General features: G+C 66.0%; 2 protein-coding genes and 1 long non-coding RNA gene across 4 annotated transcripts; 1 reads left to right on the forward strand and 2 right to left on the reverse strand.

The window, feature by feature from the left end:
• Window positions 1-86: 86 nt before the first annotated feature.
• Window positions 87-7,922, reverse strand: HCK (HCK proto-oncogene, Src family tyrosine kinase; the record flags this gene model as incomplete). The annotated part of the gene is made up of 12 exons (XM_082773362.1): window positions 87-1,743; window positions 2,537-2,668; window positions 2,930-3,083; window positions 4,923-4,999; window positions 5,214-5,396; window positions 5,728-5,880; window positions 6,166-6,315; window positions 6,635-6,738; window positions 6,914-7,012; window positions 7,217-7,316; window positions 7,488-7,524; window positions 7,806-7,922. The coding sequence occupies 12 exons, from the start codon at window positions 7,920-7,922 to the stop codon at window positions 1,541-1,543; spliced, it is 1,509 nt and encodes a 502-aa protein (XP_082629488.1). The 3' UTR covers window positions 87-1,540.
• A 2,219-nt stretch (window positions 7,923-10,141) lies between these two features.
• CCM2L (CCM2 like scaffold protein) lies at window positions 10,142-13,750 on the reverse strand. Of its 2 annotated transcripts, XM_082772946.1 has the most exons (10): window positions 13,651-13,750; window positions 13,251-13,418; window positions 12,861-12,944; window positions 12,589-12,772; window positions 11,713-12,167; window positions 11,462-11,597; window positions 11,282-11,345; window positions 11,024-11,168; window positions 10,763-10,901; window positions 10,142-10,587 (listed from the first exon to the last, which is right to left on the reverse strand). In XM_082772946.1, the coding sequence occupies exons 1-10, from the start codon at window positions 13,678-13,680 to the stop codon at window positions 10,304-10,306; spliced, it is 1,689 nt and encodes a 562-aa protein (XP_082629072.1). In that variant the 5' UTR covers window positions 13,681-13,750; the 3' UTR covers window positions 10,142-10,303. The 2 variants fall into 2 exon arrangements, with proteins under 2 accessions (XP_082629072.1, XP_082629073.1); XM_082772947.1 differs by lacking the exon at window positions 12,861-12,944.
• LOC309884207 lies at window positions 13,536-14,322 on the forward strand. Its single transcript, XR_014318575.1, has 3 exons — window positions 13,536-13,554; window positions 13,676-13,756; window positions 14,272-14,322. It is a non-coding gene; the product is annotated as an uncharacterized lncRNA (long non-coding RNA).
• Window positions 14,323-16,164: the final 1,842 nt, after the last annotated feature.

Here is a 16,164-nt window from a genome sequence, read left to right on the forward strand (position 1 = left end):
CGGCGGGGGGAGGAGGAGGAGGAGGAGGAGAAGGGAGGAACCGGGGCGGTGCTGGGCGTGAGGCGAGGGCCTCGCCGCCATCTTTGCTGAGGGCAGAGCCCCGAGCGCGGGCACCGAGGCCTGGGCGGGCGGCGGGGCTGCGGCACAGCCAGGCCCGGCCCGGCCCTCCCCGGATCGCGGCGCCGCGGGACGGCCCCGGGAGGCACCGGCAGCGGCAGCAACCCCGGGGGAGGCCTTGGCAAGGCCCCGGGGGCTGAGGCTCCGTCTGCAGCCGAGAGGAGGCGCCTCCGGGTTGCGGGGAGAGCTCTGGGCCCGCTGTCACCGGGAGCGCTGCAACGCTGGGGCTGTTAAAACAGTTTATTGAAAAAAAAAGCTTCTCGAAGCTGATGTAAATGCGTACAAAAATGGGGTTTGTCTGTTTAAATGAGGAAAAAATAATCAGTCCTGGAAGGTCGGTGTTGGAAGTAAAGAACGGCCTTTAAAAGCATGACTTCCTCTATTCCTCTTCCCTAAACGCCCCGCCATGAAACACAAAAAACGAACAAAAACATGAAACGAGCGGGGAAGGGACGCGTGGCTCGGGGCTGGCAATGCAAAGCAGAGGGGCTGAGGTCTGACAGCTGTGGGCGAGGCAGAGGTGCTGGAGCAGAGCGGAGCAGCCCCAGAGCAGGGCCCAGGCTCCAGGGAGGGCTCAAGGAGGTTTTTTGGGGGCAGAGCGGCAGGGTTAGACCCAGCACATTGCTAAAAAGCTAAAAGTATATGCGTTTCTACTCCCTGAAACACATGCTGCCCTCCTTGCTGAAGTAGCTCACCGAAATTTGCACGCAACAGATAAGTACCACAAAAAAAAGTACCAAAAAAAAAGTACAAAATAATAATAATAAAAAAAAACAGCAGGGCTTTGGGAGAGGCTCGTTGCAGTAACGCTTCAAGCCGAGCTCCCTGAGACAGAGACGAGCTGAGGTGCCAAAGGGCAGCACCCGGTGGCAATCCCTGGGGATTTCACCCTGGGGATTTCACCAGCACAGGGGCACGGGTGGCTGGGTTGTGCGGGCGGGGGGCACTGCACAGCACACCCAGGACAGGGCAGCTTTTCAGCGAGCACGGTGCAGCACAAGCACCTACTTCTGCAAAACAGCACGATAAGATCTCAGACGGCTCAAAAAACCTATTTCTTTTTTTTTTTCCCTCTGTAGCCGAAGCAGCCGTGGCCACAGCCCTCCTCGCGTGGTGCTCCCACGGGAGCTGGACACCCACCAGCAGGCACGGCCCGGGGGCTGCTGCCCCGCAGTCTGGCACGTGTGGAAGGCACAAGGCACAGCCCTGCCTCGCTCATCCCCGGCCTGGCAGCCCCGGGGGTGGCCGGAGCGCTGCTTCATCGTGCCCTTGCTCCTAACCAAGCCTCCTCAGGAAGTCTTTGGTTTCTGGGCCAGGCCAGCAGACGAGGAAGGTGTGCACAGATCAAGAGCGGGACAGGGGAGAGCAGGGTGCATGTGCTCGCTGCAGGGCTGTCTGTTTTTTTTCCACCAAACTTTCTGCGTTACGGCTGCTGCTGATACTGGCCCTCCGTGGCAGTAAAGAAATCCTCCAAAATACTCTGCGTGTACTCGAAGGTGGGGCGATCCTCCGGCCGGGTCTTCCAGCACCTCAGCATAATGTCGTACAGCTCCTCGGGGCAGTTCTCCGTGCGGGGCATGCGGTAGCCACGCTCCAGGGCCCGGATCACCTCCACGCTCGACATCCCTGGGGAAGTGGAGCAGAACGGGTGAATGTCCCACAGTTGGTCACTGATTTCTTTAAAAGGCAAGGAAGAAATAAAACCCAACGCCTTCCCTTTGGCCGCTGTCACTAGGGAGAAAAGGAGCAGGGGAAGGGGAGCCCCTGCTCCTGTTGAGGGAAAGACGCCAACAACTGGGCTGGTGTGACACTTGCTGCGTGTGGGTTTGTACCCGTTTGAGCAGATCAGATGGGAATTGTAATTGTTTTGTGTAAATTCTCCCCAAATAAAGGCGGCATTTCTCCATCTGCTGTGTCTCTAATGAGCCATTCCTTCCAGCGTCACTGATAAAAACACGTCAGTGCCATGGCAGGGCCCGTCCTTCCCTCACAGCCCTTTAAGCCACCCCACATCCTTCACTGACCGCCTGTGGCAACGCCCTCGTGCAGAATCATTTTCCATTGAAAAAAGGCACCAGAGAATTAGTATACAGTGCAGGGTGGCTCCTCATGATGTCGATTTACAGCTTGTTTGAGCCTTCCCAAAACACCTGGCCCAGCTATCAGCCCTGAGCTCCTGTGCTCCTTCCAAACTCGCTTAATCTGCAGGAAGCAGGGCAGCACGGGTTGGTGGTGTGCACAGATCTGTGTGCTGTCCAGAGACCTTCCAGCTCTGCGCCCAGTGTGAGGTTCAAATCTCCTGCCATTGCCTCTGCTCCCAGTGACCCAACCTCACAGAGAAGCAGATCCCACAGCTGGGGCCCGGAACACGGAGCACGTCTTTTGGCAGCAGATTAGAGGGCGCATTTCGGCTCCATACCTGGGTACGGGATGCGCCCGTAGGTAATGATCTCGGTCAGGAGGATCCCAAAGGACCAGACATCTGATTTTATAGTGAAAGATCCGTAATTGATGGCTTCTGGTGCAGTCCATTTAATGGGAAACTTGGCACCTGGACACAGAGATCCAACGAGAAGCACGAGCTATAACCCAAATGCTGAGAAACTCGTAGTGAAATATGGGGAACAAGAAGCAAACAGGAAGATGTGAAGCAATGCAAATGCGAGGAGCTTCCACTCGTCTGGCCATTTGTGCAGTATGTCCCTCCCTGGGCTCTGGCTGCCAAAGCTGCGCATTTTAAGTGGCTTTAAGGGAATCCCACAACCCTTCAGCATCTCAGAAAGTGGCCAGAATCCCACAGCAGCTCCCCTACCTTCCCGGGCCGTGTACTCGTTGTCTTCAATGACCCTGGCCAGGCCGAAGTCTGCGATCTTGCACACCAGCATTGCTGACACTAGAATATTGGCAGCCCTCAAGTCTCTGTGGATGTAGTTCCTCTTCTCAATAAAAGCCATTCCTTCTGCAATCTGCAAAAAGCAGAAAGAGAAAAAGGCAAGGGGGCTGTCTGAAACAACACAAAAACCCTAAAAGTGGCTGTTGCTGGGAATGGAAAAGAGCTGAATTGCTTCTGGCAGGTACAAGAGAAGCGGGGCCAAAGGCGGCTGAGCCGTGGCAGAGCACGGGGCGGCCACAGTGGAAACGAGATCGGCTGCTGTGTGGGGACCACTCCCAGCACAGGGAAACCCTTGAAAGAAATCAGGGGTTTGGGTGGCCAGGCCAGCGCGACCCATTTAAGGCCACATGTGAGAAAAGCAGCAAGAGCCCGTGTCCGAGGAGCTGACACCGGTCAAGCTGGGCAAGCCACTCTGCCCAGGGGACAAAAATGGACTTCCACTGCTGCAGCTGGAATCCGTCAGCAGCACAGAGCTTCTCTGGGGAGGACAGAAAAGCCCCGTGATGGTCCCTGGGCGAGGACAGGGAGTTGCCTGAGGGCTTTGAGAGCAGCCTGAAGTCAGCCCCATCATTGCACCCGCAAGGCTGGACCGGGGCAAGGTGCAGAGCCCACGAAATACAGAAGTAAAGCGGCACGGCGAGAGCGGAAGGATCACTTCCAGGGCCTCGGGTGGTTTTACTCGCAGTGACTCAGCCCCAGCCCGGGCACTGGGCTCACCGGCTGCTGCCCTCGTGCCGGTGCTGGGGGCTCTGCCCCGGTGCTGCAGCCGGGGACGAGGCACGGAGGGGGGAGCCCACCGGGAGCAGATGGCTGCACGCCTGCCTCGCTGCTCGGCACGGCCCCAGCCGGCTCCAGGAGCCGGAGACCTGGTTCTAAACCTCCTGCTCCTGGGCCCTGCTGTTGCTCAGGTTCCTCCGTGAATTATTTCACCGAGCTCAGCTCCGTGGTCGCTGGCTGCGGCCGCCGGCTGCGAGCGCTGCAGAAGCGGCAGCGACACGACAGTGGTTGCACAAATGATTGCACACGCGAAGCTAGATGTACAGGAGCACACTCAGCTGTACCCAAAATCGGCTCCTGAAAATATCCCCGACACTGTTTTCACTGAGTACCCCTTCCTCTCCACATGCCTTCCCCCAGCCCGTGGCTGGAAGATGATTTTGAGTGTCGTTACTGCCATAAAGCTCCCATAGGCAGTGCCGTGGGGTAAAATAGTATGTTATGTTCTTTGCAGTGCCCTCGTGAAGGCTGTCCCCTGGGCTGCATCGCACCGAGCACTATTTTCGGGGAACTGTCACAGCAGCAGCGATGCACACAAGGCCATAGCTCTGACACTGCTGCTCCCCGGGGAGCCCACGCCAGCCCGAGCCGGGGTGTCCTGGAGGCAGCACCGTGCAAACCTGAGCAGCCCCGGCCCTTCACCCCGTGGCTTCCAAAAAGCAGAGCTGTGCTGCGGGCCCCCAGGGCTGTGGGGTCGCTGGGCAGAGACCCTCGGCCCTAACGGAGGAGCCTTCCCAGCTCCCGAGAGGGTCTGCACTGCTTCGGGGTGCTGGGCACAGCCCGGTGCTGGCTGCAGCTACTGGGTTAACGGGGAGGAAGCACAAACTTCTCCTTTCCTGCACACCTGCTCCCACACTGGGAGCACGCAGCGGGCTGCCTCGCACGGCACCGTGACCCTCACCAGCCCCTTCCCCACGTTTCCCAGCCTGTCCCCGGGGGGCTCTGCAGGCAGCGAGGTCTTCCTGCCTGAGCTGCAAGAGGGCTGCTCTCACGCTGCCCCCCAAATGCCTGGAGAAGAGCTCTGAGGGGGATCTGAGGGGTTTGAGCTCAGTTTGCAAACCCTGGGATGCCAGAAGCTGGCCCCATGTTACAGGAGCTGGAGCAGGGAGCCAGGGAAGGTCTGTGCCCTCCTCACCTGGGCGGAGAAGTCGATCAGCTTCGGCAGAGGCTGCTTGTTCCCCTCCTCACTCTTCAGGAAATCCAGCAAGCTCCCTGAGGGCAGGCAGGGCACGGGGCTCAGCTCGGCCAGGGCTGCGATGCTGCTCCAGGACCCTCTGGGGCTCCCCGGCTCCGAAACCCACCCGCAGGCAGCACCGATCCCATCCTGTCCCCTCCTCCTCCGCCTGTCCCCATCCCTCCTCTCCCAGGGCCGTCCCCACGTCCCCCCCAGAGCCCACGTCCCCCCCGGGGATGGGGAGGGCAGCACCTTTCTCCATGAACTCGGTGATGATGTAGATGGGCTCCTCCTTGGTGACGACGGCGTGCAGCTTCACCAGCTTGTCGTGCTGCAGGGCCTTCATCAGGTTGGCCTCCTCCAGGAAGGCGCTGACGGACATGCTGCCGGGCTTCATGGTCTTCACCGCCACCTTGGTGTGCTTGTTGTAGGTAGCTGGGGAGGGGGGGGGACGCAGGTCGTTCCCCAAGGTGCCCAGCCCTCCCCAGGCACCCCGCACTGGGAGCACTGGGCTGTGGAGCCAAACCCCCCCTCCTGCAGGCAGAGACCTGGAGACCACCCGCAGCCCCGGGCTGTCCCCGCGGGAAGGACGGGGCCACCACTACTTCCCAGTGCCCCTCTCTCCTCCCACCAGTTTTTTCCTCGCTGTCTGCTCACAGGGCTCTCCCCCCAACCCCGCTGCCCCTCCACCTCCTCTCCCACCCCTCGCCCTTCCTCCTTCCCCACCGCCTTCCTCCTCCTCCCAGCCGCCTCCCCGCACTCTCACCCATCCACACTTCTCCAAACTGCCCCGCTCCCAGCTTCTTCTCCAGCTGCAGAGACTCCCGAGGGATTTCCCACGCATCTTTCTCCCAGGGCTTCTGGGGTTTGGGCGTGCAGCAGGGGTAGGTGAGCTTCTGGCACAGCCCGTCGCTTTGCCCTGCCGGGGAGCAGCGAATGCCATCAGCCGGGCTTCGTGCTGCGAAGCGCAGAGCCCACCACGGCCCCCATGGGTGCAGGGCACGACCCGGTGTCAGACACCAGCACCACAGCCTGGGACACGGCACAGCCACGGTTCCAGCCTGGGGATGGGCAATCCTGAGCACTGCAGGAATTTGGGGAACCGCCACCCGCTGCTGTGGCACCGCCAGGAGAAGCCGAACGGCCGCACGGAGCCCGGCGGTGCCGGGCAGGGTCGTGCTGGAGCAACACCCCTGGAGCTCACCCTTGTAGTGCTCGACCAGCTCCTGCAGCGTGTCGAAGCTGCTGCGCGGGGAGACGTAGAAGCCACCGCCGTCCAGCGTCCGGATCTTGTAATGCTTCACGCTGCCTCCCTGCAGGGTGTCCCCGTCCCGCACCGACAAGGAGTAGCAGCCTGCTCGGGGAAGGGCATGGGGCAGTGCCCCCCCTGGCTCCTGGACACCCGTGAGGGGTCCCAGCACCGCCCGGCAGAGCCACTGGAGCAGCTTTGTCCCCTCCTTGCCACCGCCACCCCCTCACCCCCAGCATGAGGCCGGGCTGAGCCCCAAACACCAAAGGCAGCCTCGGAGGGACCGGGCGCATCCCTGGACCCCAGCTCCTGCCTGGCAGCAAAGCAGAGCCCCCTGGGGGGCCCTGAGCCCCTCTCCCAGGCAGATCTGCACAAGGGAAGCCCTCCCAGGGTTGTCCTCACCCTGTGGGGTCCCTCTCAGTACCTTTGTTGGTCTCGCTGTCCCGTATCATGAAGGATCCGACCACGTTCCCAGGGCCCAGCAGCAGCCGCTCCGCGTCCTTCCTGCTGATGCCCTTAAAGAACCACCTGGGGCAGGAGCAGAGCACACAACGACCTCCGTCAGGGACCAGAGAGCCAGGGCGGCGTGGGCTGGGGGGCGTTAGCCCCTGCCACAGGGCAGGGACACGGGGCAGGAGGGGGGACGGCCACAACTGGGCAATGCGGGAGCCGCGGGACGGGCTGGCCCCGGGGGGACGCTCACTCTTCTGTCTCCAGCGAGTCGGCTCGGGCCACGTAGTTGCTGGGGATGAAGCCCTCGTGCCCTGTCACCAGCGACCGTGCCTGCCACCACTCCCCCTTCCTGAGGATAAAGACGGCAGCGGGTCAGTGCTGGGCACCAGCAGCTCCTTCGTGCCAGCGTCGCAGCGCTGGGCTCAGCGGTGAGCGAGCTGACGGTGGGCGGTCACTGGCACGCTACAGCACAGGGCAAAATGGGCAAAGTCCAGAAAAACAGCGAGCAGGGCCACACGAGCCTTCAGGACGCCCTGCGGCAGGGGACACTTACTCCTCCAGGACCTTCAGGCGCTCTCCCTTCTTGAAGCTCAGGTCCCCGGCGTGCAGCGCCTCGTAGTCATAGAGCGCCAGCACCACGCTGTCCCCCGGGCCTGTGGCGAGAGGGGCTCCTGGGGACCCGTCCCTGCGATGGGACCAGGTCCCTGCCACCCCACACCGTGGCTGTGCCGTGCTCGGAGGGAGCCCAGAGCTGCCAGGTCCAGCTGGGCTCCATCCTGGGCTGAGGACCGGCTGCGCACCCCCACAGGACCACACGTACTCACCATCCGCGGGCAGGGGCACGGCACTGCAGGCATTGTGCTGGAAAGGACAACAAACAGAGAGGAGTCACGGGTGGCACAGGCCAGTACCCTGCGGGGGTCTCGGCACTGCACCGGCATCTCCCTGTCTCCCTCCCCACCACCCTCATTTTCCTCTCTCTTTCTCCGTAATCCCTTTATTTCCACCAGACCCTGTGCTCCCACCCCAGCGCCCTCGGCCAGCCCCATGCTCGGTGCTCTCGCAGCTCCAGAGCCCGCACAGGTGGCTCCGGGGCCCTGAGACCCCCCACCCCCAGCGGGGGCACAGCAGCTCCCACTCACGTGCTTGTTGTCAGCCGTGGGGTCCCTCACGTAGCGGCCCGGCTGCAGGCCGGGCTCGAGGTCCGTTTTTATCACCTTGTCTTGGATGTCAGCTTCCTTCGACTTCACGCAACCCATCCTGTCAAGGGGGGCAGGGGAAGTGGAGCCGTTGCGACAGAGCAGAGAGCCCAGCGCCAGCAGCTCCTGCCCACGGCCCCCGCTCCCACGGGTGGGCTCCGCTCCCCCGGCCCCACGCACAGCACCCGCACCCGGTCGGTCGGAGCCGTGGGCAGCCCGGCAGGGGCGTCAAGGGGCGAGAAGGAAAAGGGATCTTGTGGTGTAAAAAAAAAAAAAAGTGTAGAAAAAGTCACTGCAGGAGGTGAATTTGGGACAGGCTGGGTGCCATGGAGCAGCTCCGCAGCTGCTCCCCAAAAAATTTTTCCCTGCCCGGGGTGCTGGGGCTGAGCTCTGCAGTAGGGCAGCGCCGCTCCGGTGTCACCTGGTGCTCGGAGCTCAGCAGGGTTATCAGCACTGTTATTCTTTTTTCTTTTAAAGAAGGGAAATGAAAAGTGGTGCAGCCCAGGACAAGACCACATCCGAGAGAATGGCTGTGCTGTGGGCAGGGCCCCGCCAAGACCTGGGGATGGGTACAGAAGGGTGGCCAGGGCCAGCAGGGGCCTGGGGAGCTCATCCGGGCACTGACCCCACGGGGTGGAAGCCCAGAGAGGCTGGGGAGAAGGCGAGAGGAGACCTGGGTGCTCCTGTGGGCTGACACCCCTCGGTGCAGCCCCCCAAATGCACCCTGCGGGGTGAAGCTGCCACCAACGGGGCAGCCACCAGCCCAGGATGAATCCAAGTGCTCAGCTATCCCCAGCTCCCCCAAGGAAACATCAGCAGGAAAACGTGCTGCCAGAAGCAGCAAGCGTGGGAGAAAACCCCCCAGGACAGACACTTCCCTTTGTCCGGTGGAGACCTCAGCACAGGGGAAAGGAGAAGGGTGCAGGCGGTGACAGCGAAGGAGGAAGCAAACGGCCCCCGCGCTGCAGGGGACGTGCACAGCACTGCCTTGATCCCAGGACACCCTGCACACGGGCACTGGGACCAGTTGCTGGTGAACCCCGAGGTCCCAGCGCTGAGCAGGGCAGCACCAGGCCCCTGGGGAGCCGAGCATCCCGCGGCCCCCAGCCCTGCAGCATCCCGGGTCACTGCCACACGCAGTACCCAAGTGGTGAGGGCTTCCCTGCAGGTTCTGGCAGCACCGGGAGCTGCTCCCTGGCACATCCTGGGTCCCACAGCTGGCCTGGCCGTCCCCGAGCACTGGGGACACTGGGGACACTGGGGACACTGGGGACGGGAAGTGGCGGAGGTGTGAAGGCGTGGGCACACCGCAGCGCAGCCACCCACGGCCCCGTGCCCTCGCTGCTGGGACGGGGGGCGGCGGGGCCCCGGCAGCCCCCCGAGAGCCCCGCATCGGGCGGCACCTCCATGGGGTGCACCCGGGGCACCCCAACACCGCCCCGACCCGACCCTCCCCGCACCCCGCTGTCACCTTCCCACCCCTCCGGACATCGCATCCCCAACCCGGGACCCCCTCCTGGAGCACCCGGGGCCAGACCGGTGGCAGCACGGCACAGGGACCCCCGCAGCACCGGCTGTCCCGGGCAGGGACCGGCCAGTTGGGCAGCCCGGTACCGGTCCCGGGAGCTCCGTGCACCCCTCCACCGCCCCCCCGGGGCTCCGCTCTGACCTCGGTCGCCGTCCCGGGGCACGTCCCGGGGCCCGTCCTGCTCCCGGTCCCGCTCCCGGTCTCGTTCCCGGTCCCGCTCCCGGAGCCGGGGCTGCCGCCGCCGCCGCGCTCAGCTCGGGTGCGCGCCGCGCCCCGCCCCGTCGAGGCCCCGCCCCTCCCGGTGAGGCCACGCCCCTCCCGGTAACGCCCCCGCCCCTCCCGGGTGCAGGCGACCGGAGCGCGACCCCCGCGCTGCGCCCCCGTGGATTAGGGACGGGGACACCCGGTGCGCCCCCCCGGGCCGTGCCGCTCCTCTCCCGGCCCCGGTGTCCCCGGTGTCCCCGGTGTCCCCGGGGCGCGGCCCCTGCTGGGCTCCCGCGCCCCGAGCGCCCCCGAGTGGGCTGGGGGCGACGGCAGCCAGGGGCCGTGAGGCTCCCGGGGCTCCCCCCGTGGCACCGAGCTGTCCCCGCCGTCCAGGATTTGGGTACAGCGCTTTTTGGGGACAGCTCTGCGGGCAGCACGGCCCCTGCTGCTGGCCCTTTTTTCCCCCTGCCCCATCCCGGTCCTGCCGGGGGGGCCCCCAGAGGCGCTGCCCCGGGACAGCAGGACGGTGGCTGCTCCCATCCTGGGCGTTTAATTGCGATCTGCAAAAATTACAGCACGGGGCGCTGCTGGGGGGGCTGCCCTGATTCACCACCAGCACAGCCGAGAGCTGCCAGGGCAGCGCGGAGCCTCGTCCCCTCCCGTGGGGACAAAGTGGGGACAATGCCAGGCGTGGGGCTTCAGCAGCCCCTCACAGATAGTTGTCCTCTTCCTCCTCCTCCTCCTCCTCCTCTTCGTCCCGCGCCAGCGCCTCGATGTCGTGGGTGATGTCGGTGATCATGCGGTTGAAGGACTCGGACTCGGAGCGCAGGGACCAGCTGTCGTAGCTCCGCACGGCCGAGGCCGACGTGTTGCTCATGCTGCGCTTGATGCGGCCGAAGCTGTCGGTGAGGATGCCGCCCTCGCGGATGCCGATGCTCTCCAGGAAGGTCTCGAAGTACCCGATGTCTTGGTCGGGGATGAAGGGCCTCATTCCTGCAGCAGGCGCCGTGAGGCTCGGGGTGACCGTGCCCGGGGGGTGCCAGCACACACCCAGGACCCAGCTCCCCATCCCCAAAAAGACACCCGGACATGGCCAACATGACGCGGTGACCCATCGCTGGGGCTGCTCGGACACCCCAGCAGCTGGGGCGGGCGCCCCTGCACTCACCCAGGAGCAGAAACTTCCTCCGGTCCCCATAGAGGCGCAGGAGGTCGGCGCAGTACTCCTGCACCGGCGTGCCCAGCCGGTACTCGCGGAGCATCAGGGCGAACTGCTGGATCTCCTGGGGTGACAGCTTGTTGCGCAGCTGCGGGGACACGGGGACAGCTCAGGGCTGGGGACAGTGCACGGCCCCGACCTCACCACCCCGCACCCAGCTGGCTGCTCCCCGGCACCCGGAGAGGAGCGGGGCCCCCCCTGCACCCTCACCGTCACCATGTAGTCCTGCAGCTGCTCCAGCCCCGCGCTGCTCTGGTCGCTGCCGCTGCAGGCGGTGGCCAGGCTGTGGTGGGACTGGTGGAAGGAGGGCGAGGAGGCCCCGCTGTAATACGCCTCGAACGTCTCGGAGCCATTGCTGCGGGAGGAGAGGGGTGTGGGGGGGGTCAGCAGGTCCATCGGGCTGGGCTTGGGGGTCTGCAGCCGGGACGGGCACCCAGCATGGGGGCACCCAGGGGAGGCCGGACTCACAAGGAGCTGCAGCAGCTGAAGTCGGCGTCGTAGCCGTACGTCCCGTCCGTGCGGCAGCTCTCACCTGGGGAGGGAGAGCCCAGCTCTGAGAACCAGGGCAGGTCCCCCCCGCGCTGTACCCAAGCCCCCCAGCCCCGTGCAGTCCCACTCAGCATCCCGCACCCCCCCCCAGCCACTCACTCCTGCTGGAGAGCCAGGGCCGCGTGGGCGTGGAGGTGTAGTGGTACCCGGCACGATCCACGCACTCGATGCTCTGGTCCCCGTAGATGATCTGGAAAACCTGGCAGATGAGCGCGCAGGACTCCTCGGCGGCATCCTGCAGGGGATGAAGGGGGGAAGAAGAGAGGGTGGGCACGTGCCGGTGGTGGTGGGCGCATGCCAGGGGGGGTGGGCGCATGCCAGAAGGGTGGGCGCATGCCGGGGCCGCTCACCCTGTTGGGCACGGCGAGGATGACGAGGTTGGAGTAGGCATCAGGGCAGGGCTCCTGGGGGTCCAGGGGGTTGCTGCCGGCGTGCCGCCGCTCCCAGCTGCCGAAACCGGTGCCGCGCTCCCAGCTGCCTCCGGCCGTGCCGGCTCGGCGCCGCTCCCAGCTGCCTCCGCAGGGCTGCCGCCGCTCCCAGCTCCCCGAGGGTCGCCCGCGCTGCCTCCGCTCCCAGCTGCCGCCCCGCCGCCGCTCCAGGCTGCCGCCCTGCCGGCCCTCCTGCCCGCCCCGTGCCGCCCGCCAGTCCAGGCTGCAGATGGTGTGCCGCCGCTCCATCGGGCCCCCCAGACGCCCCGGTTCTGGCCACGCGCCCCCCGGACGCTTCTCGGCCGGGGCTGCCTCCGGCACGCCGACCGGGGTCGCTTCGGGGTGCGCTCCGGCAGGGACCGGGTCCACTCCCAGGCCTGGGGGCAGCGAGGGGGGGACGGGGTGTCAGGGTGGGGGCTGTGATCCCCAACGCACCCGGCTCCCGGTTTGGCCCTGGAGTCCATCCAGGTGGGAAGCAGAGGGGCTGGGGGTGGTGGGGGGATAGGGGAGGCCCAGCGAGCTGGGGGCGGTGGGGCTGGGTGGTGGGGGCTGTGGTGGGGTGGGAGAAGGGGGATTAGGGCACAGCTGAGGCTGGTGGCTGAGCCCAGGGTTGGTGATCACAGCACTGGAGCCCCTGCGCCCCATCTGGATGCACACGGGGGGGCACTTCCATCATCATTTCCCACCACCATGAAATGCAGCTGGTGCTGGGAGCACGGCTCCCACCCCGAGGTGGGGCACACACGGGGTGCTTGGGGTCAGCCGCGTCGCGCTGGGACCCCGGCAGGGCGCCCGCACCCGTTTTGAGGATGAGGAGGTGCAGGGCGTCGTCGCGCAGGTAGGAGGCTGCGGCGATCTCGTGCGTGGGGATGCGCAGGATCAGCTCCTCGTCGTCGCGCCAGGTGAGCAGGAGGCAGCGGGCAGACAGGCTGAGGATGCTGTCCTGCTCCGGCGTCGTCTGCAGGGGCAGCTCCTTCAGCTGCTGTGGGGCAGAGAGCGAGTACGGGGTCGGGGGGGGGCACTGGTGGCACTGGTGGGACGTCCCCGTGGGGTGCCGGGCGCCCTCTTACCCTGGCGGTGTCCAGCAGCTGCAGCACCTCGTCCCGGCTGGAGGGGTTCAGGGATGCTGTCACCCAGGTCAGGTGCCCTAAAAACTGGGGGGGGGGGGGGCAAAGCCCCCAAAGGGTTTTGGGGAGGGCAAGGGGGGAGCCCTGTGGGTGGAAGGCCAGCCCTAAGGGGCACTGGGGCTGGGGCTTTGCGTCCTCCCACCGCCACAGCCTGCACCTCCCTGGGGAGGGGTGGTGGGGAGCCTGCCCCCACCCCAACCTGCTCCCCTTTTCTCCTCGGGGGTTTATCCAGGACAGGAGGGGGCCAGAACCGTGCCAACATCCATGTGTGGGGGCCTCCCGCACGGCAAATGGGGCTGCTGATGTCCCTGGGGGCCCCCCCAGCCCCGTTACCTTCACCTCCTTCTCCACGTAGTCGTGCAGCAGGATCTGGGGGTCTATCAGGTAGTCGGGGGGGTAGAGGGGCACCGAGTGCAGCGGCCGCCGGTAGACGCTGCTGCGGAGAGCCGGCTTGCGAGCCGCCTTGGGGAAAACCAGCCGCTTGATGGGCGACACGAAGCCCTGCCAGGGACAGCGGGGTTTGGGGGGCACGTCACCACGGGGGGGGGGGGACACCCAGCCCCGGCACCGCACGGCTCCTCCTGGCTGGGGTCCCCAAATCTGCGCTGCCCGGGGGCTCGGCCCCAGGGGACAGCAGGTGGGGACCCCCCCAAATCTCCCACCCCTCGCCCCAGGCACCACGAGCGCTGTGGGGCTGCTCCTGGCCGCCCCGCAGCCCCCGAAATGTGCTCACCTTCTTCCCCCTCTTGGCCTCGCAGTCCATGGCGCTGCCGCCGTCCTCCCCGTCCAACGCCTTTGTTGTTTTCCTGTGTCGGAAACTCCACCAGGACGGCTCTGATGTGAGTTCCTGCCCCGCCGGGGGTGCTGGGCTGGGCTGGGCTGGACTGGGACGGGACTGGGAAGGGACTGGGACTGGGATTGGGCTCAGACTGGGACTGGGACTGCGGTGGAACTGGGGCGAGACTGGCACTGGGACTGGCGCTGGTACTGGGACAGGGGTAGGACTGGGTTGGGACCAGGAGTGGGGCTGGGGGTGCCTTGGGACCAGGAGCAGAGCAGCCCCAGCCCCTCGCTGCCCCATGGCCCCACATCAGCCCCCTCTCCATGGCCTCACCGGGGGGCTCCCTGCCCCTCGCTGCCCCTGCCCTGCCCGCGAGCGGCCCTGCCACGGGGAAAAGGCTCCAGCTGGAGCCATGCAGCAGCCCCTAAAACTCCCCAACCCCACAGCTGCCCATGGGGTTTGAGGCTCCCCCGTGGGTCTGGGGGCTGGATGGGGACCAGGGCCTCCAGCAGGGAGGAATTTGGCCTGGGAGAGCTGGGCTGGGGCCGTGTCCAGCAGTTTCCTCCCCGGCAGCACACCGCATCCTGCCCGCGCACCCCTTCCCTGCCGGGGGCCCTGGACCTCCACAGCCATCCTGCCCCATCCCTGATGTCCCCAGCACCCCAGGACGGAGCCCCCCAGCACCCCAATACGGCTGGGCAGAGCCCCCCAGCACCCCGGCACGGCCACGCAGAGCCCAGAGCCACCGGTGGGCACCAGCAAGGAAAAGCTCGGGCAGGCAGGGCTTATTGAAATGAATTTAATATCTCATGTTGCAGCAAAATTAAAAATATACAAAAAGTTTGTGGTATACAAAAAAGTCTCGGGCAGACCCCGGTCTCCTGCTCACCCCCCCCCCTCCCTCCCTGCCCGCGCCGAGGGTCCCGGAGAGGAAGGTGGCACACAGAGTATTTACAGTACGTGACGGCCGGGCTCCCGGTCCCGAGCACCGTGGGGACGTGGCTGAGACCCGCAGGGACGCAGCCCCCAGCAGCCCCCTCCGGGGAGAAAACACCCCCGGCCAAGAGCAGCAGAGCTCAGCCCCGGTCCAAACCACGTCCCCATCCCATTCCCTGAACCCTGAACCCTGGGGCGGCCCCGCTGCCTGCCCCACGCTGCCCACCCCCCCCCCGGGACCAGGACCCCCCTTCCCCAAAGGGAGCCGGAGCAGCCCCGGAGCTGCCCCCACCCCACAGGGCCCAGCTCAGCCCTGGGTTGAGCCCCCTCGGTGCCCCCTTGCCAGGGGGTGCTGATGGCTTGGCACCACCACCAGCACCACCAGCAGCCCCCCCCCGGTGTTGTCTGTTCATCCCCGTTGGCTCGGGGCATGGGGGCTGCGAGCACGGTGCGGGGGGAGCTCCTGCAGCCGCTGCCCTGACCCCAACACGGGAGCAGCCCGGGGCTGAGGGGACCGTGGCTTGAGTGCATAGAAAAATGTCCCTCCGACCCGCGACCCCCCCAGGGAACGAGCACACGGGGTGGGGGGGCGCAGATCACCCCGGGCTGCGTGGCTCCGAACCCTTGGGGGCACGGGCAGGGGGTGCAGGAACTGGCACGGCACCGCTCGAGGGCTCCCAGGGCCGTGGGGCTCCTGGCTGCCCCCGCACCCCAAAAATCCCCCCCAGGGTCCCATCTTCCCTTAGCGCTTCCCTGAGGATAACAGAAGCCTCCTCTGCTGAGAGCCCAGCTGGATGGGGGATTTTTTTGCCCTTTACTGGTGGGAGAGGAGGAGTGCGGGTCCCGGGGGGGGGGGGGCAGCCCGCTGCCCAGACCCAGCGCTGCTCCGTGACCTCCTCCGAAAGGATTTCCGAGGCTTGCAGTTAGCACCAGTTAGCACCAGTGACCCCCCAGCCCGGCCCATCCCAGCCCGCAGTCACCCGGGGGCCTCCGAGCTACGGAGAAATGGGAAACAAAAGCAAGGGGGCACCGGCGGCACCACGCACCCCGCTGCGCCTTGGGGACCCCACAGCACCTTGGGGACCCCACAGCACCTTGGGGACCCCGCTGCAGCCCGGCCACAGGGGCACAGCGGGACAGCTCAGCACCGTGGGACCAGCACAGCTCGGGGACCTGGGGGGGCACCGGGGCTGGAGGAAGGCACCGGGGGGGGCTGTGGGTGCGTGCCGGGGGGCTCTGCGCGTGCTGCGAGCGGTGCACGGCCCGGGGATGCCGGGAGCTCTGCCCTACAGACCCAGCTGCAAACACAGAGGACGGACACACGGACACGGGGGGGGACGGGGGGGTACATTCAGCACAGCCCTTTGGGCTCCCCACGGGAGCAGGGCACACATTCAGAGCCAAAGCCCGGGGCAGCCCCGCTCCTCTGCAGGGGCTGGGGGGCACCGGGGGCATGGGGGGCAGGATCCTGGCTCGGGTGCACACCTCGGAGCTGGGGGGGGCTGATGCTGACGGGGGTGTGGATGGAAA

The sequence above is a fragment of the Aythya marila genome, assembly GCF_965140915.1.
Source record: "Aythya marila genome assembly, chromosome: 16".
Taxonomy (NCBI): domain Eukaryota; kingdom Metazoa; phylum Chordata; class Aves; order Anseriformes; family Anatidae; genus Aythya; species Aythya marila.

Coding starts and splice junctions, on each gene's coding strand:
- CCM2L (XM_082772946.1), bottom strand. CDS start 13,680: ATGGACTGCGAGGCCAAGAGGGGGAAGAAG. Junction 12,945..13,250: donor ACGTGGAGAAGGAGGTGAAG/GTAACGGGGCTG, acceptor CCCCCCCCCCAG/TTTTTAGGGCACCTGACCTG. Junction 12,168..12,588: donor CCTCCTCATCCTCAAAACGG/GTGCGGGCGCCC, acceptor CGCTGCCCCCAG/GCCTGGGAGTGGACCCGGTC.